Source organism: Glycine max, chromosome 20, assembly GCF_000004515.6.
Source record: "Glycine max cultivar Williams 82 chromosome 20, Glycine_max_v4.0, whole genome shotgun sequence".
Taxonomy (NCBI): domain Eukaryota; kingdom Viridiplantae; phylum Streptophyta; class Magnoliopsida; order Fabales; family Fabaceae; genus Glycine; species Glycine max.
In genome coordinates this window covers 47,674,307-47,699,600 of record NC_038256.2, presented here as the reverse complement: position 1 = coordinate 47,699,600, position 25,294 = coordinate 47,674,307, and the positions used below count along the sequence as shown (strand labels likewise).

At 32.9% G+C, this 25,294-nt stretch overlaps 3 protein-coding genes, 1 long non-coding RNA gene and 1 pseudogene across 11 annotated transcripts; 1 reads left to right on the top strand and 4 right to left on the bottom strand.

Annotated features, from left to right (window-relative positions):
• Positions 1 to 3: 3 nt before the first annotated feature.
• Positions 4 to 1,733, bottom strand: LOC100819855 (protein CMSS1). Of its 2 annotated transcripts, XM_003556530.4 has the most exons (5): positions 1,303 to 1,733; positions 1,154 to 1,226; positions 672 to 721; positions 471 to 584; positions 4 to 383 (listed from the first exon to the last, which is right to left on the bottom strand). In XM_003556530.4, the coding sequence occupies exons 1-5, from the start codon at positions 1,701 to 1,703 to the stop codon at positions 236 to 238; spliced, it is 786 nt and encodes a 261-aa protein (XP_003556578.1). In that variant the 5' UTR covers positions 1,704 to 1,733; the 3' UTR covers positions 4 to 235. The 2 variants fall into 2 exon arrangements, with proteins under 2 accessions (XP_003556578.1, XP_040869435.1); XM_041013501.1 differs by having other exon boundaries at positions 471 to 721; positions 1,303 to 1,715.
• Positions 1,734 to 2,224: 491 nt separating this feature from the next.
• LOC113000749 (isoprene synthase, chloroplastic-like) lies at positions 2,225 to 5,020 on the bottom strand (annotated as a pseudogene).
• Positions 5,021 to 7,689: 2,669 nt separating this feature from the next.
• Positions 7,690 to 10,284, bottom strand: LOC100819319 (transcription factor bHLH128). Its single transcript, XM_003556529.5, has 4 exons — positions 9,582 to 10,284; positions 9,047 to 9,504; positions 8,897 to 8,965; positions 7,690 to 8,035 (listed from the first exon to the last, which is right to left on the bottom strand). Exons 1-4 carry the CDS (start codon positions 9,859 to 9,861, stop codon positions 7,982 to 7,984), a joined length of 861 nt encoding a protein of 286 aa, XP_003556577.1. The 5' UTR covers positions 9,862 to 10,284; the 3' UTR covers positions 7,690 to 7,981.
• A 1,310-nt stretch (positions 10,285 to 11,594) lies between these two features.
• LOC100814512 (uncharacterized) lies at positions 11,595 to 20,839 on the top strand. Of its 7 annotated transcripts, none has more exons than XM_014772827.3 (14): positions 11,595 to 11,921; positions 11,989 to 12,127; positions 12,204 to 12,408; positions 12,489 to 12,589; positions 12,735 to 12,856; positions 12,942 to 13,033; positions 13,461 to 13,566; positions 14,805 to 14,959; positions 16,904 to 17,031; positions 17,311 to 17,432; positions 19,407 to 19,504; positions 19,587 to 19,831; positions 19,941 to 20,403; positions 20,506 to 20,839. In XM_014772827.3, exons 1-14 carry the CDS (start codon positions 11,661 to 11,663, stop codon positions 20,579 to 20,581), a joined length of 2,313 nt encoding a protein of 770 aa, XP_014628313.1. In that variant the 5' UTR covers positions 11,595 to 11,660; the 3' UTR covers positions 20,582 to 20,839. The 7 variants fall into 7 exon arrangements, with proteins under 7 accessions (XP_014628313.1, XP_006606597.1, XP_014628312.1 ...); XM_006606534.4 differs by having other exon boundaries at positions 19,938 to 20,403; XM_014772826.3 differs by having other exon boundaries at positions 19,587 to 19,849.
• Positions 20,840 to 23,494: 2,655 nt separating this feature from the next.
• On the bottom strand, positions 23,495 to 24,264 carry LOC121174328 (uncharacterized). Its single transcript, XR_005890374.1, has 2 exons — positions 23,932 to 24,264; positions 23,495 to 23,851 (listed from the first exon to the last, which is right to left on the bottom strand). It is a non-coding gene; the product is annotated as an uncharacterized lncRNA (long non-coding RNA).
• Between the last annotated feature and the right edge of the window lie 1,030 nt (positions 24,265 to 25,294).

Below are 25,294 nucleotides of genomic sequence, written 5' to 3'. Positions count from 1 at the left end.
TAATTGAGTTAAAGAAATAGTAAATTCAAGAAGTGAATGATATGAAGGAGTATTCGGTTCAAACTCGAAAGATGAAAGTACATGCTTAAACACATGACTGACTAATCTGACCCTTGCATGACAACGTTTGACTGTCAAACACATGCTTAAACACATGACTGTCAAAGGCAAATGAAATGAAATCTTAATAAAATAATATTTAAAAAATACATGCCTAAATCAAAAGATGGAGGATTTATGCATCGGGAATTGTATGTCCTTGTTTATGTTTATGTTTGGCCTTTAAACGAACAGAGACCTGGTAACCATAGAGACAAATACGCAGATGACCCTGAAGCATCGGTTGATAGAAATAATTCTTGAAAAGGTCCCAGAATTCATCTCTGCCAGTCAGTAGTAACGTTAATAAATTTATGCAAAATCATAGAAGAGAGACGACGAGATTGAATTGCTTGCGAAGAAGAGCAAACCTGACTTGTGGAAGGGTCAACAAGGAATAGCCCTTTACATCAGGATGCAGATCAAGCACAAGTACTTGCAACCTTGAAAGGTCTAACGCCTCAGCATCAATTAGCTTCTTTATCCTGAAATGAAAGTTTGATATACGACAATATTTAAAAAAAAGTATATGGTTAGTAAGTAAAAGGATATGGGATGACCAACCAACCAACCTGCTTGGTGTGCCGCTAGCAATGTTAACACGGTTTTTTAACAAAGAAATCTGCATTAATCATAAAGGACAACGTTTCATGAAGAACAACATATTTATTTATTTAAATTCTTTCAGGGTTCAAGGATAAAGGGAATTGAAACTTTAAAAATCACAGCTCCTATGTACGTATGGAAATTAAACTTGCTTTATTGGATGATAATAATATTTTGAAATTTTTAATCTTAAAAGTTAAAATGTGTGAGCTCTCAGCCTTGTGCCTACAAATTTTTCTCTTGTTTCACAACCGGACGGGACCATAGGAATTTGCATAAGGAGGAATTAACAAGAGGAATGTATTAGAACTAGAATTGAAAATAAGACACATTAACTTGTTTCTCGTGTACAAAGATGTTTGACCTAAATCACAATCAACACATTTACTTGAATTTCAAATTGCTAAGAAATGAAGGGAATTGATCCGTAGGTAATTAATTAATGTACCTGCTCCTCAAGCTTCATATGCTTTGAGAATAACTTTGCAGCATGGCATTGTTCAGTCATAGAGCGAAAGCCTCTGCAGCGGTAAATAAAATTAGGGTTTCGGTTAAAGAAATACAGTGCTTGTAGAGTAGAATTAGAGAGATGAGAACCTTAAGAGATCTATGCATCTTAAAGCAGAAGAAGTTATGATAAGAACTGCGGGGCTTCCAGCAATGACTTTTCCCTCTACAGGCTTCCCTTCGCAGAGAGCCTCTTTCCAAGACGCGCCAAACGCTGCCCTAATAGTTTTGCCCAATACTGTCACGTCTGAATCAGCGGCTTCTGATACCTCCAAAATGCACTTATTATCTTTGAGGGATTCCAACTCCAGCGAAGAAAGCTCAATACCCATCGCCGACTCAAAGAAACGCAACTGCTTCGTCGCCTCTTCATCTTCGCTTCTCTGCTTCTTCTTCTTTTTGCTTCTAACATCACTACTTTCTTTCCGCTTTCTCTTCTCATTCTCAGTCGCCATTCTTCTTCTCTCGACTCTTGCCCTTACAAAATACATACCAGCTTCCTTGGGCCTAACCTAAAGCCCATTACAAAATTACATGTATCTTTCCTCCTTTTAAAAAATATACACATGTCTCTCTTGAGATTTTGAGGAAATTACATTTGTTTTTCCTGAGATTTAAAAAAATTACACATACCTCTTATTTGTTTTTAAAACCTACACAAGCATTTGATTGTACAAGTCATGTTAGTTTACAATTTTAATTTATAAAAAAGGCTAAAAAAGCAATATAAAAAACTTGAAAAACCTAACATTTTCTACAACATACATGTCGATTCAGATGTATCCAAACATAGTTTTGAACAAAAAATAACAAATTTAAATTTTGCAAGTATGAAAAGTAAATAATTTTTTTTGTAGTGATGAATTCTAAATATTTCTATATTTATGAGGATGAAAAATATATTTTAATATTTTTTTATTTAGACAACATCTAGAGAAATTTGTGTAGGTTTTAAAAACTGAAAAGGAATATATGTAATTCTCTTAAACTTTAAAAGATACATATGTAAGTTTTAAGAAAATTGAAAAAACATGTGTAATTTTCTTGAATTTGTTGTTTCACCCCTCTCTAACTCAGTCTGCCACGCATATGTGTTCAATGCTCTGGTCTAGCTAGCAACTTAGTTTAATTACATATACTTACAGCAAAGGGCCCAAGATATAAGCTGGATTGGATGATTAAGAGAGACAGATTCGAGTTCCTCTGACAAAACCAACATTTGTTGATATATATATATATATACACACACACACGTACCACAGAGGTAGCCAGATCATTGCAAAGCCTAAAAATTGCGCACGTGGATCGCACAAGCTGGCCATGAAAGTTAGTTAAAGAATGAAGAGATTGATCTGAGATGTCTTTAGGTTGACACACTGAGAAGTAGGAAGGAGCAAGTAAAGCCACGCCGGAGGAGTATCAGATGCATTTTCTAGGTACTTACTGAATGCTGGAATTATATTTTCTTGTTTGACCATTTTGCTTCTTGGAGGAATGCTTTGCACAAATCACGCCACTAGTGTATGTCACCATATAATCTTATTAATTATTTGCATTTACACATGACACATATATCAACGAATTAATCAACCAAGGAGATAACTACGTACAGATTTTGTCAAATAATTAAGAAAGATTGTTATGCCCCTTTTCTTTAAGGATGCTATAAGTCGTGTTATTGAGCGCTAAGAAGCACAACTTCATGTAGTCTGGAAGTGTGTTTATAGAATTCACGTCCCATCTGTAACCATATGTGTCGTATACATCATCGATGATGGTGACAAGTCCGAACATTTTAGTTACAACTTTACGACATTCACTGAATTGAGGGTCGGGTGCCCAGAAATATACCTTCAATAATCTGTCTCGGACAAACTCCAGCTTGCTTGGCAGCCCCATCTAACAAAACATACATTAATTAGTCAATTAGGCTACACCTAAGTGTATATTAATTGATCTTCTTCTATCTCTCTCCTAGCTTAATTAATTGGTTGAGGAGTGTGTTGTAAACAGACTCCCTGGTATCACCATACAAAGTTCTTATGAGGTAATTAATTAAGAATTGAAACTTTTAAATAACCTTGACAGTTCCCGCAGCTCTTTCTGGTGTAATGATTGCACCATATTGAAATCCAACATTGCAAGTTCGAGTAGCAACTGGTAGGCTCATATTTGTCAAGGTACCATCGTGCTTCCATTCTATACAATCAAAAGTGATATGGAAGTTCTAGTGCATGACTAACTTGCCTCGTCCAACAGATTTTCTCCCTCAAAGCCAAGAAAGGATGCTTCATATAGACCAAGGAAGCCTTGCACATCACCTTTGAGTTCACCATCCTTGTCCTTAGATCTCTCAAACACATCTGCATGCATGTACCATGTTAGCAAATCATATGTAGGTGGGTGACATCGTAACATATAAAAACGGACCTTGGGAGACCTCAAAGCCGTGTTGTCTAAGTAAACGGAAGCGGAGAGCAGTAGCATGGAGCCCCCTTTCGAGTTTATCATTTTCATCCAACGAAACAATCTTCTAAAGGGCTTTGATTATGTCTTTCTCAAACTTGTACGTCAATCCCAGACGCTGGACATTGTCGATCAATTCCAATAAGCTTAATGGTTCTTTCTCTGCTCTGTTGATCATCTCACAAACCTCCTCCTCCAATTTTGATGCTCTCTTTTCCAGCATTTTCACCTGTGATTAGGCAATAAGAACAATATTATCTTATAAAAGAACAATATAACTTATTAAGGCCATCTTAATTAACCGTGGAGAATTTAAATAGTTTTCATAAATCCTAACCTTAAAGTTTATCCTAGGTGAAAATTGCCATCCAAATCTTAATTTAAATATTTATTTTCATATTTGTAAAAAAAAATAATCATGATTTACATATTTATTTCTATCATTGTACGCGAAAGGTATTTTTTTTTTTTGTTTTTTAAAAATTTCTCTTGAAAGAACTTACATGAAGATAGATACCGTTTGATTTGAGGAATGCTCACTTTTAATTAATTATTAAAAAGTCACATTATTTTTTTGAAAGAAAAGTTTGTATAAAAAATGATAAAAACTAATGAAAATGGAAAATAATAAAAATATTTTTTTAACTGTTTCTATGTAAACTTTTGAAAATGGAAAAAAATAAGAATAAATAACATTTTTTATATATAATTAAAAGTGAAAATAAAAAATTACCAAACTAAATGATCTCTTAAAACTAAAAAACAAGAAAACTGGAATATATATATATGCGCTAATGTACAATAATTTATTTTTGAGTTAAAATATGGTAACAAATTAGCAATTATTTTAAAGTTAATACACTAATTATTATAATTTACTAAGGTATTCTAACTAAAAAGTAAACGTATACATTTTAATTAAAAATTGATTTAAATTATACCAATAACATAGCTTGTTAATTAATATATTCTAACTAATAATTCAAAATTCCAGAGATTTGGCTGGTAATTAGCTGAACGCCGACTATTATCTTGTGTTATTTGGGTAAATTGAGAGCTTACAGCAAGCAGAAATAACTGGGCAAGGTGTGTTATTTTGCGTGATGAAGTTCTTACTTTGTGTATAGCTACGGGGGGCCAAAATTTATTAGGTCTGCGATTTCTAATACGTATGGTATGTATATGAAGTTCTCTTGTCTAAAATTGCGGTTCTTTTATAGAGGATCTAAGATAATTAAGAAGCATAGTGAAGTAAAATTAAATACACCATAATTAGTTAGGTGGGGCGATGAGTATAACCTATGTTTAGATACCTACGTTGCCTGTCAAATTTCATTCCCATAGTGACCACAAATCTTTTGACGGCACAATACAATTTCATTTTTTTTATGCTGATACAATTTCACTTTTAACTCTATTTTCATAGTTTTTCACATAAGATTTAAGAATATGAGTTAGATATATGTTTGAGTTTAATAGTCATATATAACTTTTAAATGCTTAATCAATAAAAAAGTTATTGTTGACATAGTTTTTAAAAAAGTTAATTATTATATAAGTGAACAAGTTTATTATACATAAATGATTTATAATTAAATAATAATATAACATTGCTATATTATTAGCTCTTAACTTATTTTTTTCATATGATTTTAATTACTTAAAATAATGCTACATTTATGTAAATTTTTCAAGAACCTCTAGTCCTTTTTCCTGTGAAGATAATTGATACTTAATCCGGATCGCTTTGGATTGTTGATCATTAATTAAATTACTTTTTATTAATTAAACTATTCAACTAATTGTAAATGTGAGGAAGAGTGGAGAGAGTGAAAACTTAAGAAAACAGATAGTCTTTTTACACGTATATATATATATATATATATATAACATACATGTGGTATATGATGTTTTTAAAAAGTGAATAGTTTAACAAGCTATATAATATATCATTTTTTTAATATCAATGAAATAATTTAAGAGTTTAATGTTTATATATATATATTTTTTCTCTCATAATTTAATTTAATTTCTTATTTATTTTGATCTATCATTTTCTACATCCTTAATGCTAAGGGAATATTTTTTAAAAGAAATTATATATCAGTAATTAAAAAAATACCACAACTATGTTAACAAATATTATTTATTATATATATAGAAATATTTATTTAATACAAATTATAAATTTTAATTATATAAAATAAAATTTTATTTTATACAATATCCACAGACTATAATATTAATTAAATTAACAACTTTATTTTGAGTACGCCACTTCAAACTTGAAAGTTCACTTGATGAATCAAACAATAGTCATGTCATCGAAGATAATTAGAAAAGCCATCACTAAGCCATCATTATTTCAAACACTAGCTCACACGGTCAAAACTACAGCATACATCACTAAAACATCATTATCAATTGATTAAACACACTCAAATTAACATGTATAAAATAAAAAAACTCAAATTAACATCTCAACTCAAACACACTTCTTCTTCCTCACTCTCTATGTTTCTGAGTTGCTCTCTTGCTAGTTATGATACCGAGAAGCCTAGTATGTTGCCGTATCAGGTTCCATTCCAACGAGCAGGTTGGCACCATCACAACCAGAGAGCCAAAATATATGAAACAAAATAACATGGGGGGCAAGACCAAACAAAGCTCCTTGAAGACCATCTTTGAATGAGTTTTATATATATAATCATGCCTTATATATGTATCTTCCAAAATCGTCATCTTCATCATTTAACACTTATTGCCTTTTACCATGTAAAATGCCCTTGTATGTTTTTTGAACAATAGGCAGCTAGCCTAGCAGTAATCATAATATTCAAAATAAATAATTAAATATACTTTTATTTTTAATAAATATTTAATATTTATTTTTATTCTTTAAGAAATTTTTTGTTTTGTATTGAGTTTTTCATAAAATAATATTTTTGTTTTAGTCCCAAATAAATTAAAGAATTTAATGTTTATTTCCTAATAAATTAACTAATTTTATTTTAATCCTTACTAATAATAATTTTTTTTTATAAGGGATCAAATACAAAATTCATTAATTTATGAAGGACTAAAAACATACCTAAAGAAATAAAGTTATTGTCAAAGATTTATAATTCAGGTGTATTCCACCTCCATTTTCACAAAAATGATTGCATTCATGTTTGCATAGTTGATGATAGTACCATCATGAATGGATTCAGAAAGTTTTTAAAGAAGGAATATAGAAAGAACAACTTTAATATATACCCAGTGGAACTAGTATAAGTATACTGTTAGCAACACTAGCTGCAGCACACCTCACCGGCCACAAAACCAAGAGGGTCACTCACCTACGTGACTACATGTGAATCCACTAAGTGAAGAATATCCTCTGCATATCATTCTGTTACTATTGCATATCAGTTTGTTATTATCTCTTATCCACCTTTCCATTTCCATGGTAACCTTTTTAGTGCTAGTTTGTTAGATGTGTAGTGCTAGCTGACCATGTGGGTCCATTATCCAAAATGTGCTCATCTATAAATAAGCTATCACTAGTGGAAATGAGAAGAAGAGAAATTTGCACTTAATTTTCAGTAGTTTAAAATAGGAGTTTTACCTTCTTCTCGAATAATACAAGGCCTTCCCTTTGTCCTAGTACCTAACATATACTGTAATCATTTTATAAAAGAAATAGAATTTACATTCATAAGTTATAACTCTTTAAAAACACATCCATGTAATTCCACTTACAAACATAAAGATTCCACAGAAGTTGTTACCTTTCAAAACTTTAAAAACGCATCCATGTAATAATTTTATTCGAAGCTTTTTATCAGAGACAAAAATAGTCATTGCTAGCAATATGAAATTAACTCAATCACGTTTTTTTTTTTCAGGCAAAAATGTACACATTTTCATTGGTTATAAGCTTCCACAGTAATTCACCGAACATAAAAATAGATTGAAATAAAACAAAATAGATTTCAATTCACCCCATTCTCACTTCTATTCTGGTTCTGATTCCAAAAATTAGTCTTTCATTGTACCATACTTACCCAAACAAGAAAATAAACAATCTGAATAGAAAATCAACCTGGACTTTGAAAGCCAATTCTTGAAGAAAACGAAGAAATTTTTCTAGACTACCATATTACAACATACACTGTACAATTGTAGCATTGACAACCTACAAAGTTTCAGTTCCTTCATTATTCATTTAAGTAGATCGGTACAAAATCAGTTTTCAATCTTTGCCATCAAAACCTTGACTTCTATGCACGTTGCTATAGAATCTCGTAAAAAAAAGAAGTTATTTGCTTTGTTTGCATCCGCAAGTGCAATTCTCCATTTCTTTGTGAAGCTTCTGAAAGAGGGCAAAGCAAAAAAAAAAAATAAAAAAAAATCGTAGGCAAGATTAATGGATGTAATGAAAATTAAGTGATGCTTCGATTGATCCTCTGTAATTTTTATCCTTGAAGATATGTAAAATTCACTATAATACTACAGATGACGAACAGAACTGGACTAGAGTCAAGGTCTTAACCATAACATGTTTTAGTGACGTAAATAATTGAGGAATGAAGAGTAAGAGAACAAGTTAGATATATTTTTTCCTCTCTCTAGGTGTTAAATAACACAATGGGTGTCCACATAACATTTTTCTTTTAAAGACTCAGTTTTTCTCTGTCGTGTCTCTCTGCATCACATCTCTTATCTAGTTATCCATCTTCCTCTTGTTAGAGGAGGCGGACCTACAGCCATGTGAGGGTGTACACTTGCATCCCCTCATTATTTTAAATTTATCAAATTTGTAAATAAAATCTTATATTTTTATATTTTATTTTATTTTATTTATATAATTTTAAATCCACGAATTTTATTTTTTATAATTTGGAAGGATTTGGATCTGCTTGTTAGTATGAATTGTTATGTACCTTGGTGTATGAGTATCATTTCCCTTGTGAAGGAAATAGATAAAGGGAAAAAAGAAGTTGTAAAAGCTTGTAATTGGTGGAGACATGTGATGAAATTGGTGATGAACGACATATCACTCTCTATCCAAAACAGGGATGCAATGTAACAAATGGCAATCTTAATTGAATGTATTAAACAAGAAAATCATATTTTAGAGAGTGATGAGCAAATTAGAGTATATACAAACAACAGCGAGCTTTCTTGTAATTAATAGTAGTAGAGGATGAATGGAATAAGTAGTTATACAGACCTGAACCTGAGTTTGAAGACCTTTAATGTGTTGAACGGCCAAATCGAGCATGTCTGCATAGCTTGTTTGCTACAATAGAATTAAAGACAAGAACATGAGTGAGAGAGTGAGAGAGAGAGAGACATAAGAAGGAGGGAGAAATAGAAAAACCTTATCCATATTGGGTACAAGGTCCTGTAATTTCTTGAGCTTGCCACTGATCCTTGTTCTTCTCTCCCGCTCGGCAATGCTACGGGGATGAGTAGCACAACCTCGCTTAGCACGGATTTTACAAGGGACAGAATCTTCAGGAATGTGCAATAGCTTGTCCACGGTTGACATTTCCAGACTTGTATGTGGAAGATTGAACTGTGATTCCAAGGCCGAATTCAGGGAATGTAAAATGTCAGGATCATTGGTGTTGGTTTTGGAGCGCTTGGTTGAAGTTGCAGAAAAGGCGATGGAATTGTTGTCCCAGGGATCCATTCCGAAGGTGGTGCTGGAGGGATCAACATTAACAGTGTTGGAAAGAGATTCGTGGGTGAAGCTGAGTTGAGACTTCAAGAGAGAACAATTTGAATTTGAATTTGAATTTGATAAACCACCGGGGGTGATGGTGAAACCCACACCTAAAAAAGGAAAAAGGTAAGAGGATAGAATAGAAGAGAGGAAAGAGGGGGGAGAAAAAAGGAAGGAAGAAAGGTACCATGGTGATTGGAGAGATGGGAAAGGAAGCCGGCGGGAGAGCTTTTCTGGCGGAGCAAGGAGGAAGCGAAGGAGGGGGGGTGGTTGTGGAAAGATCTTTGCTCTTTGCAGGGAGACTCAGAAGACTCTCCGGAAAAGTAGGGACTGGGACGGGATCCACCAATAAGAGAATCAACCGTGCTGGTGAGAAGAGAACCGGGGGCGGAACCGTAGCGAGTGAGGCCAGCTTGGGTCATGGACTGAGAGGAAGAGGAGGAGGAGGAAGAGGAAGAGGGATACATGGATAGGGAGATTGGAGTTAGTAGTAGTGGGTGGTGGTGGTGGTGGTGGTGCAAATGGGACTACTAAATAATAAAAAGAGCAAGTTGATGCAATGCCACTTGTATGATATTTTATGGGATGAGTCAGTGCCACTTGGGTTTGGGTCACGTGCCACTTTTATCACAATTGGCAACCTTGACCCCGTTCATGGTATCACGCCCCCCGTTTCCCTTTTCTAAACTACTCCACTCACCAAGAACCAGAATCTTTTCCTTCCCCTCCCCCTTGCCTCATATTTTTTAATCTTCTTCTATCACCCATTATACTTCTATTTTTCTCTCTTTCCCTCTCTTCATACAAAGTATCTTTTCCTTTTTTCCCCCCTTTGCATTCTCATAGACACCTTCCCAACTTTCACCTTCCAACCATACTCCATCAACTCATTATCATCTATTTCATGACTACTCTCGTAATATATATTAAATGAGGGTGTTTTATATTGAATATGTAATTTGTGAGGGTAGTATTAAACATTATTTTCTTTAGTCTTCAACATATAAAATAAAACTCCTTTATTTTTTTTTTATTTCAAATGTAATCAAATTTCCATTATTATATCTTACTTAATTAAATTATTTATAAAATACCAATCATTTAATAAGACTAAAGATTTATTATTGTTGTGATAATTAACTCAAAAGTCACACATTAAATTATTTATAATTAAGGTAACAATAATTCTATTAAACTTTAATTTAAATAAACTAACTCTCGAGGCATATCTAACCAGAATTGCTAACAGAATATTAACTTCAAAGAGAAATCGTAATATTAATTATATATGGTTGAAAAACAGCTCAAATATATCATTGGTTACTATTTACAACTCTATTTCTTTTCTACCAGCAAGATCCAACCTAACTGGTAGATGATTGAATTTTTTTCATATTGATAGGAATTGTGTGTATGAGAAAAAAAAACCTATTTTGGTGATTTTTACATTTTAAGGGTTACTTTTACGACTTTTGGTGATGAAATATCTTGTTTCTAGAAAAAAAAAAAAAAAACTCTCTCTGTTTTCATTTTGAACCTCATTTAACAATTTTCTTGTACAAATATGCCATGTAAATAAAGTTAACATAAAATCATATTTAACCAAAATAGAGAAGAAGAATAAAATAAAAAGGTGTGAGATAAATTGTGAAATCTATTTAAGACACTCTTTAAAATTATAAAGTAAACAAAAGTCAAATTTTTTTTAAAATAATAAAATGTAATGCTATAAAAAATGAAAAAAAAATTACTTTTAAAAGTCACGAGAATTGTTCCACTGAAGTATCTTTCAAAAAAAATATTCAAGTTGCCCACAAGGACGAAAAAATATTTATTAATTTTTACATGAATAAAATAAATACATGACGAAAAAATATTCAAGTTGCTCTGACCAAAAAATAAAATAAAATAAATACATGAATAAAAATATTTATTAATTTTTAAAGAGAAAAACTTGTGAGTCTCATATAAAATTTATAATTTTTACACTTTACTTTAATTAAAATAATATTTTGTTTCCCTATTCTAAATCAAACACAATTGAAAGTTGCACTAATGGTTTAAGAAATTGAATGATGCATGTACCGGTGTTCATATGACTAATGTGTGGAATAAATAAATGCAAATAAATAGAAAAGAAAAGAAATGAGAGTCATCTCAATCCAATAAAAATATGCGAAATCATATTTTTGATATATAAAAAATGTAAACATTTGCATTGTGAATAGAAGAATGAGTGGGAGTGAAGAATGTGAAATTGGTGATAATGATGAGTATGAGAAGGGTGAGATGGATGAGCTTGCTTGTAGGACTTTGGAACGTCGGGGTTGCCCTCATGGGCGCCTTCCTCATCTTGCTCACTTTCCGCCTCTGTCATGCCTCCTTCTTGCTTCCCTTCGTCCTGGTTTCCTTCGCCGCTTTGCTTAGGGTTCTGCTCATGATTCTTACCGCTTCCGCCCAACAAGCCGCTGCCACCCTCATCCTTCAACACTCCTCCTCCGATCTCCTTATACGCCTCCGCCGAAGGGTAAGGGACTTTCTTTATGCCTCTTCTTACATTTCCTTTTTTCATTCAATTCTCATTCCTTCGTCAGGCCATGTATAAGAAATGGCTCTGCTTGAGTCGATGTTCCGCTGTCCTCATCGTGCTTCAATTTCTCTCTGCTGCTTACCTTGTCCTCACCTCTTCCCACCATTTCTCCACCTCTCATTCTAATCACCACTGTCTTTTAGGTACGCCACCTACCTCACTTTTGCAACTCTCATTAATACTTTTATTCTTTCAATCAATCTTTCTCTACCATTGCAGAATCCAAATGGAACCACACGCCCGTATCTATATTCATCATCCTCGTCTCTTCCGTTGCCGTTCTCCAGTGCTTCACCGGATCAGATATTATCAAATGGAGGTCTTTCTATGAAACTCATGATCACGCTTGGAAATGCCACTACAGCGAGGTCTTCGATCATGGCATTCGTGAGACCTTGTGTTGTCTAGGCCGCCTCCAATACTTGTATACCACCTCTCCTCACCTCACCTCACCTCACCTCACTCTCACCTCTGCCCCTTTATTTAATCAATCCACTAACGCAGGACTACCTCCGAAGAAGATGAAGTCTATTCAGTTGCACGATTATTAGCTGATCTTGTTGCTTATCGCGCCTCCGGAACCGGCCATATGGAACTCTTGGCAGGTTTCTTCAAATTTCTCATCTCTGACTTGGACCATATTATTGCGATACTGTTCACCTCACCGTTAGGAATATGGCCTCAACCAATTCAACTTCACCTTCGTGTTACCTCTTTCTAGTTTATGACATTGAATTTTTTTGTGTTCAGCTTTAGCTTTACTTCAAAGCCATGGAAACTCTACCGAATCCTATGAAGAATCCATGGAAGCACCAGAGATGAAAATTAGGGAGGCTGAAGCTCTTCATAAATTTGCTGAAGCTGCGTACACGGTATTACTATCATAAACTTATTCCAAATTAATGTTTTGTTTTTACTAACTTGCTTTGACCATTTATCTTGCATTCAATGATGCAGGGTCCATTGCTTGATGTTGGACGAAATCCATTTGTATTTCCTTGTGCATGGCTGTATAGACAAGGGATTTTGTCTCCTTGGACACGAAACAGGTGGCATTTTGTTGGATATTCAATTTTATGGCCTGTTTAATTGAATTCTCACTTTCTCAGTGGCCTGAACCTTTTAATTTGCGTGTTATTTGGTTGAATATTAATTACACCTTTGTGGTCAAGGAGGTCTTGATACTTGTTAACTTTGAAATGATCTATAAACTCCAATTTGTATATTGCTTATTCAAGATATGCTACATGCTTGGAGGGCTCTACTGTCTCTGGTTTGATTGATCCTCCACTTTTTCCTTTCCAGTCAGTGTCTCTAAAATGATACTTTTGGACTTTCCCCCATCTTTGTAACTTTTTTCTTCTCTGTGTTGATATTTCTTTCATCTTAAGAAAAGAAAACTTATTATTTTGTACTATTTTGGTTTAGTAAATCTATGCACAATATGATTTATGTTCCTATTTCACATCTTCTTAGACGACCTGTACTGGATGGTGATAACTGGTGGCGAGGTCATGCTGCAGCCTTTCTAAAGTACGTCAATTTGCCTCCAGAAGCGCTTAGACATGGGCGAGTCAGCCAGGTTAGAAAATTTAAATATCCAAATGTTCTCTACAATGCTTTGGTCATAGGAGACACAGGTTTACCATACAAAAATGCAAAATAATAAAATGCTGTATAAAAGCTCACTAAGTTTCACACAAATGAAGAGGGGTTACTGACTTGATTATGATAGTTTTTAACCACCAGAAGTGTACTTTAAAATATAAAATAGAAAATTAGATTTTGGGGGTAAAAAATTGTCACAAATTGCGAATTTTTTATTCCATGTTTGACTCGTGCTGTGCAGAAGGACTAAAAATAGTATTTTGAGGATTTCAAGGACTAAAAAAACAACTTTGAATTTGGAGGACTAAAAAGATGTTGCCACCATTTATGTTTAAATTTTATTGAAGGGAGCATGTCATCAATAACAAACTACACTCATAATAAACAAAAGGAAGATGTCACTAACCAGCAATAGTATGATTCTTTTGTTTAGCCTTAAGTTTTTTTTTTTTTTTTTTGTTAAAATCAAGGAAGGGAAGACATTGGGGTTGAGCAAATTATGGCTTCTATTTGGTATTTAGCCCATGCTCTTTGTAACTTGTAAGGCTGTTTCCCTTAATAGATATTGAAGCCAGCGTGCTCTTTTGTGTGCGTGTGCTAAGCAGGATATAGTATATGTTTTTATTTTTTGTAATTTATCTTTCTTACATCTAAATATCTAGTAAATAGTTTATGAGAAAATGATTGCTCCTCTAATCTCTCTAAGTTTGTAAAATAAATATGTTTGAGTGTGGCTTTTCAGAGCAGACTTCATCTTCTTTTGCAATCTTAATTTAAGAAAAGCTTGCTCATTAGGCTTGTGATACCTCATCTATAGAATTCACTGTTTCTTTGAAAAGTGGATTTTTATTTTTTAATATACTAATTTGATAAATATGAACATAACAAATGAACTGGTAAGGATAGAAATATTTATAAACTTGTCTATATTTTGGTTTGTTCAGGGGGCTACTTTCCCATATCATGCAAATTGACTGTCTGCCACCTTTTTTACATTTGGACTAATCTGTATATAACCATATATGTCCTGGTATTTTGATTCCAAATGATCATAATTTTTTAATTTTAAAATGTGGGGAAACTCAGTTCTATCCAACTTAAGAGGATAATAAACTTAATTTATGTATGATATCATGAATATTCTGTTTTTATATTATACTGGCTTAATTTATATTTAATTATTTATAAAGTTCTTTTTGATACCCATTCCAGGTCAAGTGTGAAGCTGCATATTTTATTGTGGTTCTACATCAACTTCAATCTGTGGTAATTGCTATACGTGGAACTGAAACCCCAGAGGACCTAATAACTGATGGGTTATGCAAGGAATGCACCCTGTCTGTGGATGACCTGGCTGGTTTGATAAAGTATTTTTCATTCTTCCTCTTTTCATCCCTTTAACGACTTTCACATACAGATAGATAACTCTAGGGTGGAGGTGAAAAGTTACTAAGAATTCCCAATTAATTTATTTTTAAAATTCACACGAGTTGTAAACATTGTAATCTACTAATACCTACAGCTCATCCCTTTGATTACTTTGACTAACAGATAGATAACTCTAAGGTGGAGGTGGCAAAAAGTTGCCCAGAATTCCCAATTATTTCAATTATAAAATTCACACAAGTTGTAAACATTGTAATAGATAGTAATACCTACAGCTCGTAACACATACATTGAATATACATGCGAGATTTCCCTAGAAAAGCTGAGAGGGATGATAGAATCCAATCACTATTGCTTTCAATTTTGTTATTAACATCAGTTTTTCCACATCGATATTTGGATCTTGTTCTTGGTATCTATGATTGTAAAATGATCACTTTGTTGTCAAATGTTCCGTGTTGTTGAACAGTGCATGTATAGGGATGCTAGGATTATTCCAAGCCTTGAGCTATTTTAGATTGGAGTTGTAATAGATAATGTCAATTGATGGTTGAATATTCTATTATTTTATAGGAATAGTAAGTGTGGAGAATGAGTGAGAAAGAGAGAAAACCCACTGAGTAGGAATGCAAAATTGTGTTGGAATTTTGTGATTGTTGCATTTATACTAACATCCATGGGTATCAAACTGAGTTAACTTGTTAACTCATCTGAGTATACGAGTCCACATGCACAGTGCGAGTTAACTCATTTTTTGGCAGACTTGGGGCAAACTCGTGCTTACTCGCAAGTTTAAGACCGAGTCAGCAAGTTTTCTGGATAAAAAAAATTAACCCAAAACACATGTTTTGGTGTTTTTGTGTGTTTTGGGTCCAACAAATCCTCATTCCATTTTGCGTCTTGATCCAGAAACAAAGGCTGCCCTTCCATGTCACTGGTTTGCATTGCATCTTGGGTGTTGCATTGCATCGTGGGTGTTGCATCATCAGTTACCAACGAGGTTGAATTTGGTGGGTGGGTCATGGAAAGAAGGCGGCGTTTAGGGTATCAGTTCTGGAAGAAAAAAGTACCTGGGGCCATGTGTGGATCGGGTCACATCTCTGCACTGTGGTTTTGGGCTTAATAGGAAGATCTGGTCAGGTGTGGCGTTTTGGTTTTGGACTAGCAGGTTGCCTTAGGCTATTTAAAAACTCACATGCATAGTAGTGTCATGTGGGTTCTGTAAAATTTCTTGCCTTTGAAGAAGACTATCAATCACATAAACTACAACTCAAATACTCCTCTCTTCTCCATCAACTTAACAGCCTATTCTTTTAAGGCTTGGTTGCATATAGCTTCATTTTTTATACATATTTTATTGTTTATATGAAGTATACTTTTACAAATTTACGATTCGACTATACCAAGCTCTCACAAGTCTATATAGACTCTCGAGTTTGACAACCTTGCTAACATCACAAATTACAAGACTATTGAACAGGAGAATACTGGAGGACAATATTTGTATCTGTTCAAGTACACTGTTCTGAGTCTGATTGAAAAATACACAAAGCACTAAACGATTCTCAATATGTTATGTTACAATTTGAACTTCTAAATTTTAGCATAACTGCATATTCTCTGGTATTGTAGTCAGATCAGTTTTCAAATGACTCTGTGAAGTGGTCACTGTCACATACATAACCTGGAAGTTGAATTATGACATTTTATGCTGCATGATTATCAACTATGTTTTTAAACAAAGGATAATAAGTAATGACGTTCCTATTGAGTTATGTATATCTGCAGAAAGCATCTCTTCTATATATCTTACAGTTTCAGTTCAATGTGTAATTATTTATATGAACCAAACTGTATTGCTCCTTTATATGTTCCAACACAATATTCTGGTTCCTCGCGTCAATATTTTATGTTCTGGTTTGCAGTTGCAACTACATTCATTCTAATATAAAGAAAAATGTGACTTCATCATTCCCCCACTATGGGCATTCAGGCATAGTTGAGGCTGCACGAGAGCTTTTTATGCAGATTGAAGGAAATCCTGAAGGGCCTGGTAAGAAATACTTCAGTTTTTTTATAGTGATGGTTCTTTCTTCTGTAGAGTTGGTCCTATCAAACTGTTTCTTCTTCCTCTTTCCTGCTTTCTATGATAAACACTTTGGTTACTGTGAAGTGAAATAGTCACCATTGATTGGTTATATAATTAAGTAAACCATCTTACTTTTTATCAATTCCCAAAATAAATCTTAAATTGTATTTAATTTAAAAACATTTGACTTCATTACATAAACTTCATTTTTGACAACAATTGTTTTTCGAAGTGGAAATGCAGACTCGGAATCCTATGGACTTCTTTCTAAATTACTGGGATTTGGTTGTGAATGCTTTGGGTATAATGTCCGCATAGTTGGGCATTCACTTGGGGGTGCTATAGCTGCATTGCTTGGACTGCAAGTATGACATTTCTCACTTAAATAGGATTATTTAGTTACTGATCTATCTTCGTTAGTAAACATGATTTGCTATTTTGATTGCATCAAGAACTAGGTATTCATTGAAAGGCTATTCTGAAAAATATACATATATACACACACAAAAAATATTCCTTGCTTCCTTAGAAAATTCAGATTGTAGATGCAAATATGAAGCTGGCTTGAGGTCACAAGAAGTGGATTGAATTGTGGCCTTTACAAAATATTGATTGCTATCATTAAAACTAAAACCAGTACCCATCGGAGAGATTGGACTCAACAAAATATATGTGCAATGTTGGAAATATATACATCCCAATTGTATTGGGTTTTTAATTTCTTAGCCAAAAATCTAAGGTGAAAGCTATAAATCAGGTAGAACTTACAAGCTAATTAACCTCGTGAGTATGTAAAAGAAAACAAAGCATTCCTTTTGTCTCAACTCATGTATTTTTGTCCAAAAATTAATAAAGGAAATTGGATAGAAGATTTTGTCTTAATTCAATTTTTGGTTAACATATGCAATTTAATTAGTGGTGCGTTTGGATTGAAGCAGTGTTGTTAAATGGCGGCCATGGCGGCGCCATGGCGGTTTTCCATGGCGGGTTTGCGAAAAAACGCCACCGAATAGCGGTGGCGTGGCGGGTTTGGGATGGCGGCGCCATGGCGGCCGCCATAGCCATGGCGGTCGTGGCGGGATGGCGGAAATGGCGGAAATGGCGGAAATCTTCGGCTTTTGTCCGCGGTAGGAGTTGGGCCGACCCGACCCAACCCTACCCGGTTATTCATTAAATTAAAAACCCTCCACAGCTTGCGTTCAGAACACCTAGCCGTCCCTCCAACAGCTTCCATTCCCTCCCGAACCTGCCTGCGTCCCTCCCGAACCCCGCCGCTCCCAGCCGCCGCCGCGACACCACCCCCTCCCCGCCGCACCCAGCCGCCGCCGCGACGAGGCCCGCAACGCACGAACGGCGCCGACGACCTCCGTCGACGAGCCCCGGCAACGCGCGACACCCCCCATTTTTCTGTCTCGCGTTTGAAGAAGACGAAGAAGAGGAAGGAAGAAGACGCGGGTCAGCTGATCTGTTTCTTTTTTTTTTTTGGGGCTTTTTGCTGTTTGACACCCCCCATTTTTCTGTCTACAGCTTTTTTTTTTTCCTTTTGCTATTTGACACCCCCCATTTTTCTGTCTACAACTTTTTTTTTCCTTTTGCTATTTGACACCCCCCATTTTTCTGTCTACAACTTTTTTGAACTCTTTAATGAGTTTATTTGGTGTTGGTACTTGATTATTGTATGAACTCATGAAACTTTTTTAGTTTATTTGAATGCAATCCTTTGTTTTTTTCAATTTCAATGAGTTTATATATATGTTTTTTTTTTTTTTTGTGTCCGCCATGACATCCGCCATTTTCCGCTACGCCATCCGCCATATTTTTATGGCGGATTTTTTACTTTCCGCCATGAACCGCCATCCGCCATTAACAACATTGGATTGAAGGAGAGAGAGACCGAAAGGACATTGGTGGAAATTGTCAAAGGAGATGTCAGGCTAAATAATATTCCTGAAACTTAGGTTTTTAACCATGATGAATGGTGTTGCATGATCCATGTGGGATAAGGCTTTGTTGTACTTGGATTGAAGGATCCCTTAGTACCTTGCACTTCCTAAGATTTTTGTTAGCATATTTTAAGTAGTACTCAAGTTAGATCAGATTAAGGGGCTGTTTAAAAACTCAATTAAGCATTGAAAATGATTGAAGGGCTAAAAAAAATCATAAACGAGAGATTATTTAATAAATTCATCTGCAAACATTTCCTTCAAGTTTTGAACATTTATTCAGCACTTAAAAAGAACTTTTCGTCCATTTTCATGTTTTTTTTTTTCGTTCTTTCATGCTGCAGTCTTTTAAGCATTTGATTTGATTTTTAAATAAATTGCTGAGCTTTTCCACAGCTTTATAACCGCTACCCTAATCTGCATGTTTACTCATATGGGCCACTCCCATGTCTGGATTTAGTTGTGGCAAATGCATGTTCAGAATTTGTTACAAGGTAATTGTACTAGTAAAAAGTTTGATTATAGCTGATTCTCTTTGGTAACATTTTCAGTTTCTGCTTGCTTTCATTGATGCAGCATTATATTTGGAAATGAATTTTCATCACGCCTTTCAATTGGATCCATTATGCGGCTAAGGGCAGCTGCAATCACATCACTATCGCAAGATCCTAAAGCAGATAGTGCCATGATTTTCAAACTTGCCCATAGGTTTCTAGATGTAAGCAAATATCAGAGAAATAAGTCCAAGGCAGAGGATGAATCTGAGTATCATTCAGGGGCCATCCAGGAAGATCTAAACCATCAGATCCGCAGAAGCCAGTGTGAGACTGATAATAAAGGTTTCTCATCTTTAATAACATAGTAGGGAATACATATTTTTACCACTATTATGAGTGATGGAAATCGTGTGTTCTTCCATCATTGCAGCAGGTAGCATCGAACAAGAGGTTCAGGCTATTAGAAAGGATCTTGTTACTGCTGACTATGGTGAATATATGAATCCTTTTGGAAGTGAAGATTGCCTCAATAATGAGCATGAACAATGTTCACTTTGGTCTGACACTAGGGCAAGGGATCATATCATTGAAATTGACAATGCCGAATTTACAAATCCATTTGCTATAGATGCACATTCAAATCATGATCCAGTGTCTCAGTTTATAGATACTGTTCCGAATTCTGAAAATCCATCCGCAGATGATCCCCCAGAGCTGTATCTGCCTGGTTTTGTAATTCATGTTGTACTGGAGAAGAAAAGACCTCAAACTGATCTTAAGACATCGTGGAGAATGCTAGAGAGGGGAAAATGTTATAGAGCTTACATAGCAAATAGAGAAAGCTTCAAAGATATTATTGTTTCACCATCCATGTTCCTTGACCATCTTCCTTGGAGGTATGGCAAATTACCATCGTATCCTTTCCTCGTTTCTAAACTTGAAATGCTTGATAAGTTCTTACTTGAGTTACTACTTCTGGTCAAATGTTCGACTTGCAGATGTCACGATGCCTTGCAAAAGATATTGAAAGCTCAAACTGCTAAAGATCAAGTAACGGAACCTCACATCATCTGATATATATATTTAATATCAATGAACTTCTATGAAATGATTTCACCGGTTCAGCCAATTGTTTGGATCGTGAGAAATCATTAAAAAATAGGGATCTACTTATCAAAAGATTTCCCTGAACAATAGAACTTACTCTGGCATTATTGAACGCGATATGATCTTGATTAATTTTTTGCTCCCGGTTCTCCGTACGATGATGCTTTTGAGTGAAATCAGCATCTATGTCATTTTAGAAATATTAAATGTGCTTATTTTCATATATATAGGGAGCGTAAATAATGAGATGTGGTGGAAATAATGTTCGAATGTTGACTGTGACTATAATTATTTAGATGATTAAGATTTACTCTTTTCCTATGTATAATATAGGGTAGAATCAAATGACACTAGTGTAACATGTATTAATTAATATTACATTATTTAATAATTTTCAATTAAATAATTTTATCTCAAAATTTACTTTTGAATTGAAAGAAAGTTCTTTTCATGAAGATTATATCTATCAAATTTTACATTAAAAATATGATTTTGGTATACTATTTTATCAGTATATTTTTTGTTTGGTTTTCCCATCTAGATAATTGATTCATTGGACAACATTTGCTTATTTTTTAATAATCTTTATTTTCCAAAAGGTTCTTAACACGAACTAAGCTTTTATAAATTAAATGTTTAGCTATTCAATATAAGGTTGTGTTAAAACTTCAAGCTTGCAAGTTGATAAGATTTTTCTTATGTTTGATAAAACTAATTCTCAAAAGTTAGTTAGAGGATGAAAAATTAGTCAGTAGCTCAAACTTATTTAGTCAACTTATTAAATCATATATGTTTGGTAAATATGTATATTTGAATAGTTAAAAAATATAAAATAATCTAAAGAAACATATTTATATGATATTTTTATATAATTTTTAATTTAATTTTATGAATAAAAATATATTTTTAGATATTATACTTTTAGTTTTTTGATTAATTTTAAACTCTTGTAATTTTTATTTATATATAAGTTATTTTAATTATATTTTTAATTTCAGTCATTAGATTTTTATATTATGTATGCAACTACTACTCTTATCCTATATCTTAAAATATTTTTAATCAAGTTTAAAATAAAGTAAAAAAAAACATGTAGTTAAATAAACATTATACCCGTATTATATTATGTTAATTAGTATCATAGTTAAAATAAATTGTCTCCTATAAATATTTCAAAAAAAAATCTAATGTTTATAATTATCAGTTTTGTGAGCAATAATGTAAATGAGTGAAAAAAAAATAAATAAAAAATCTTGTTTTATTTAAAAAAAGATAATAAGAAAATTTATTGAATATTTTAAAGATAAAAATATAAAAAATTAGAAGATAGAAATTAACATTTAAAAAAATATTACTTCAAGTTATACTTAAAAAAATATCAGAAATTATTAAAAGTATTTATTTATCAAAACCATCAAACAAGTTTTTTTAGCCGGTATAAAATAAGTAAAAACTTAGTCTGAATAAAATTCTCTACAAATACTTGTAAGAAAGCAAAATAGAGAGGTAAATTGTATTGAAAAGCTAACATTAACTTACGTATTTTTTGAAAAAGTTAAATGTAATGAGTTTCTATAAAGTTCAAGTGTATTGAACAGCTAACATTAACTTTACATTTTTATTTTCTTGTGTTATAAATACTTAGGGAGAAGTTTATTTAAGTTGGTTGTAAATCTAATATTTGTCCCTTTCCAAAAAAAAAAATCTGATTATTGGCAGCTGATGGCATATTATATAAGAAAAAGATATTTTATATGAAAGTGAGAGAATTAAATATAAATTATATAATTAAATATGAATTGTCAAGATTTAATGTTATATAATCACTTAAAAAGTTATATGAGTTTTTGACATTAAATTTTAATCCTTCATATATAATTATACAGTCTAGATTTAATATTTGTAGTGTCATATAAAATACTTTCTCTTATAAGATATGTTGTTATTTGTAGTTTTTGTATTACATAATAGAATAAATCTCATATTCATTACCTTTTATTTTATTTAGATTTTTAGAAATTTATAATTTTTTTTCTTTAAAATTAGCCGAATCAAAACAGACGAATTTTTTTTATGTATACACCAGAAGTATTACCTAACAAAGTATAATCACGAGAGGATATAAAATTTGTATAACGTTAATTTCTATTTATTACTTATCAATTGAACCTTAAATGAATTGAAATTTAATTATTTTTAAAAAGTTTAAATATGTTTTTGATTCCTAATAAGTATTCAATTTTTCTGTTTACTTCCTAATAAATTTTTATTTTATATTAAGTTCATAATAAAACAATAATTTTATTTTAATGTCTGATGAATTAATGAATTTTATATTTTATTAGGGACTAAACTTAAAGTAAAGATTTATTAGGAAACAAATACAAAAATCAAATATTTATGGGGGATAAAAAATATTATTAAATATTTCTTCTTATAATGCGTATTTAAACCTTTTAAAAATAAGTTTCATTTTTTTTTTGTGATAAATATTAGTACTAGACTACTGGTTTGGTAAAAGTTGTGATTATTTTTGTGGTAGTTAATAAATTTTCTACCTGGATTTTTCGTTGTGGGAATGGCGAAGTTGGGTGTGTTAGCAAGATGCTGTTGAATGGGCCAACGAATGAAACCGAAGTCCACCTTGCATTTTCAATTTGTTTTGTCAACAAATGCCACTTACTCTGTTCTGACCAAAAAACAAAAAAATGCAACTTACTACTCACAGGGAAATTAGCATTTCTTGATGTGTTTGGATTTGGAAATCGAAGAAAGAATAAGCAAGCATTACATTCGTAATCCATTGCAATGCTTGGATTCTCACAAGGGAATTAGCATTTCTTATCATTGGTTTGCAGTAAAAAAAAAATGCATCATTGATTTTGTAAAAAGAAAACTAATTTGGAACAATTTATTTTCTTTCTAAAACATCATACAGAGGGAGTCTTGTTTAGCCTGTAAATGTGAATATTTCATAAGCCCGTATACAAACAATAAACATTTTAAGATCCAGATGAGGCCTTGACTTTCTGCTTAACAGTTTATCCTGAATGATGGGTGTTGACCAACCATGCCAGAAAAATTTCCATCCATAATGCGCAAAGCCTCGTGCTTTTAGTCAATTGAAGAGCATAACCAGTTTCTGGTTTGAAAGTTTCATGAATAAGACTATGGCATGCAAGAAGCCAGCTAGTCCATTCTGCCCGCAAACTGGTTCTTCAACTTGAATACTTGGTCCTTTGAGAATTAACATTAACATTGATGTGTAAAACAGGTGCATGTTTATAGCCACTCAATCTTAAGCTTTTAAAACGTACCATGTATATCTTGTATGATGTAACTTGGTTGCTGCATGGTAGCTGTAAACTCGTTCAATACTTTCATGGTCAGAAAAGAGGGAAAGAGAAAAGCTATTATATAGTCGTATTCTCATGATTGATCTATAAATAAAAAAGGTGAAAGCTTGATTCAATTAAATCAAATCTATCGTGAGCCCAACTTTCGAGTGGCATTATGAGGTTTTGGCAAAGCATGATGATGTCTTGTAATTGAGGAGCATGCATAGAGCTTAAGATAATGTCTTCTCACAAGTCACAACTTTCGAGTTGCATTTGTGGTGGAAAATGAGATGGGGGGTGGGGTTCATAATGAAAACATCTTACTATCTTTAACTAGTATTTAATTTAATTAGGATACAAAGGCAAAATGAAGGGCAGAAAAAAAATAAAAAATAGAATATGGAAGTATGTTAGTTGTTGGTCTTTTGTTTGCAGCCAAGTGGATCTGCATATAATATGGAAGTACTCTATAGCTTTCACAATCTTGGCGGTGATGATTATCAAATTATTGAATTAATTTACTAATTTTTACGAGTTTACGAGTCTATGTGTGAGTTGATTTGTATGCAACTCTTTTTTTAGTAGACTCTGGATAGATCCTATAAACTATAAGTAAACTTAGTAAACTCTCGAGTTTATCACCGAATTAACGAGTCAACAAGTTAAAAAAAATTATAAGTTATTTTGGGTTGTTTTCTATCGATTTAGTATTCAATATACCTTCATTTATTGTATTGTTCCCGAATAAAAAATTCTCACATTTAATAATATCAAAGATTTGTTCTCTAATAAAATCAAACTCTTGATGAGAATGATCTACCACTATTATAACATATGCAAGTTATTATCTAGTAGTGATGCATTCCTAGACTTGATTATTTAAGTATTGTGAAATTTATGATTTACTATTTTCCTTTCTTATATTGTTGAAATGTTTAATTAATATGTTATTTATAAATAGTTTGTTATTATTTTTATATAAAATAAACTTTTATAAATCTACTTAAACTCTTAAGTTTGATAACATTGACCTTTATAGATTAAGATTTCACCTCTTTGGGGCCAAGCCCTCATTAATTTTCCACTTTTTAAGTAGTCGGTCTTTTGTGAATGTACTAGAAAATGCCTTAATTTTAATTACTCTGAGGGGTAAAAATAGTACTTGATACAACATTTACACATAATAAACTTCGTAGAGGACGGAGCAGATAGACAATTTACCTTATTAATGAGTATGTGTTTACTACAGTTTTAGCAAGTAGGGCCCTTTAATAAAAACGATGGTCAACACCAACTTTGTCACGTAATGACTTTTCTTATACCGACAGTATTAGTTATCCTC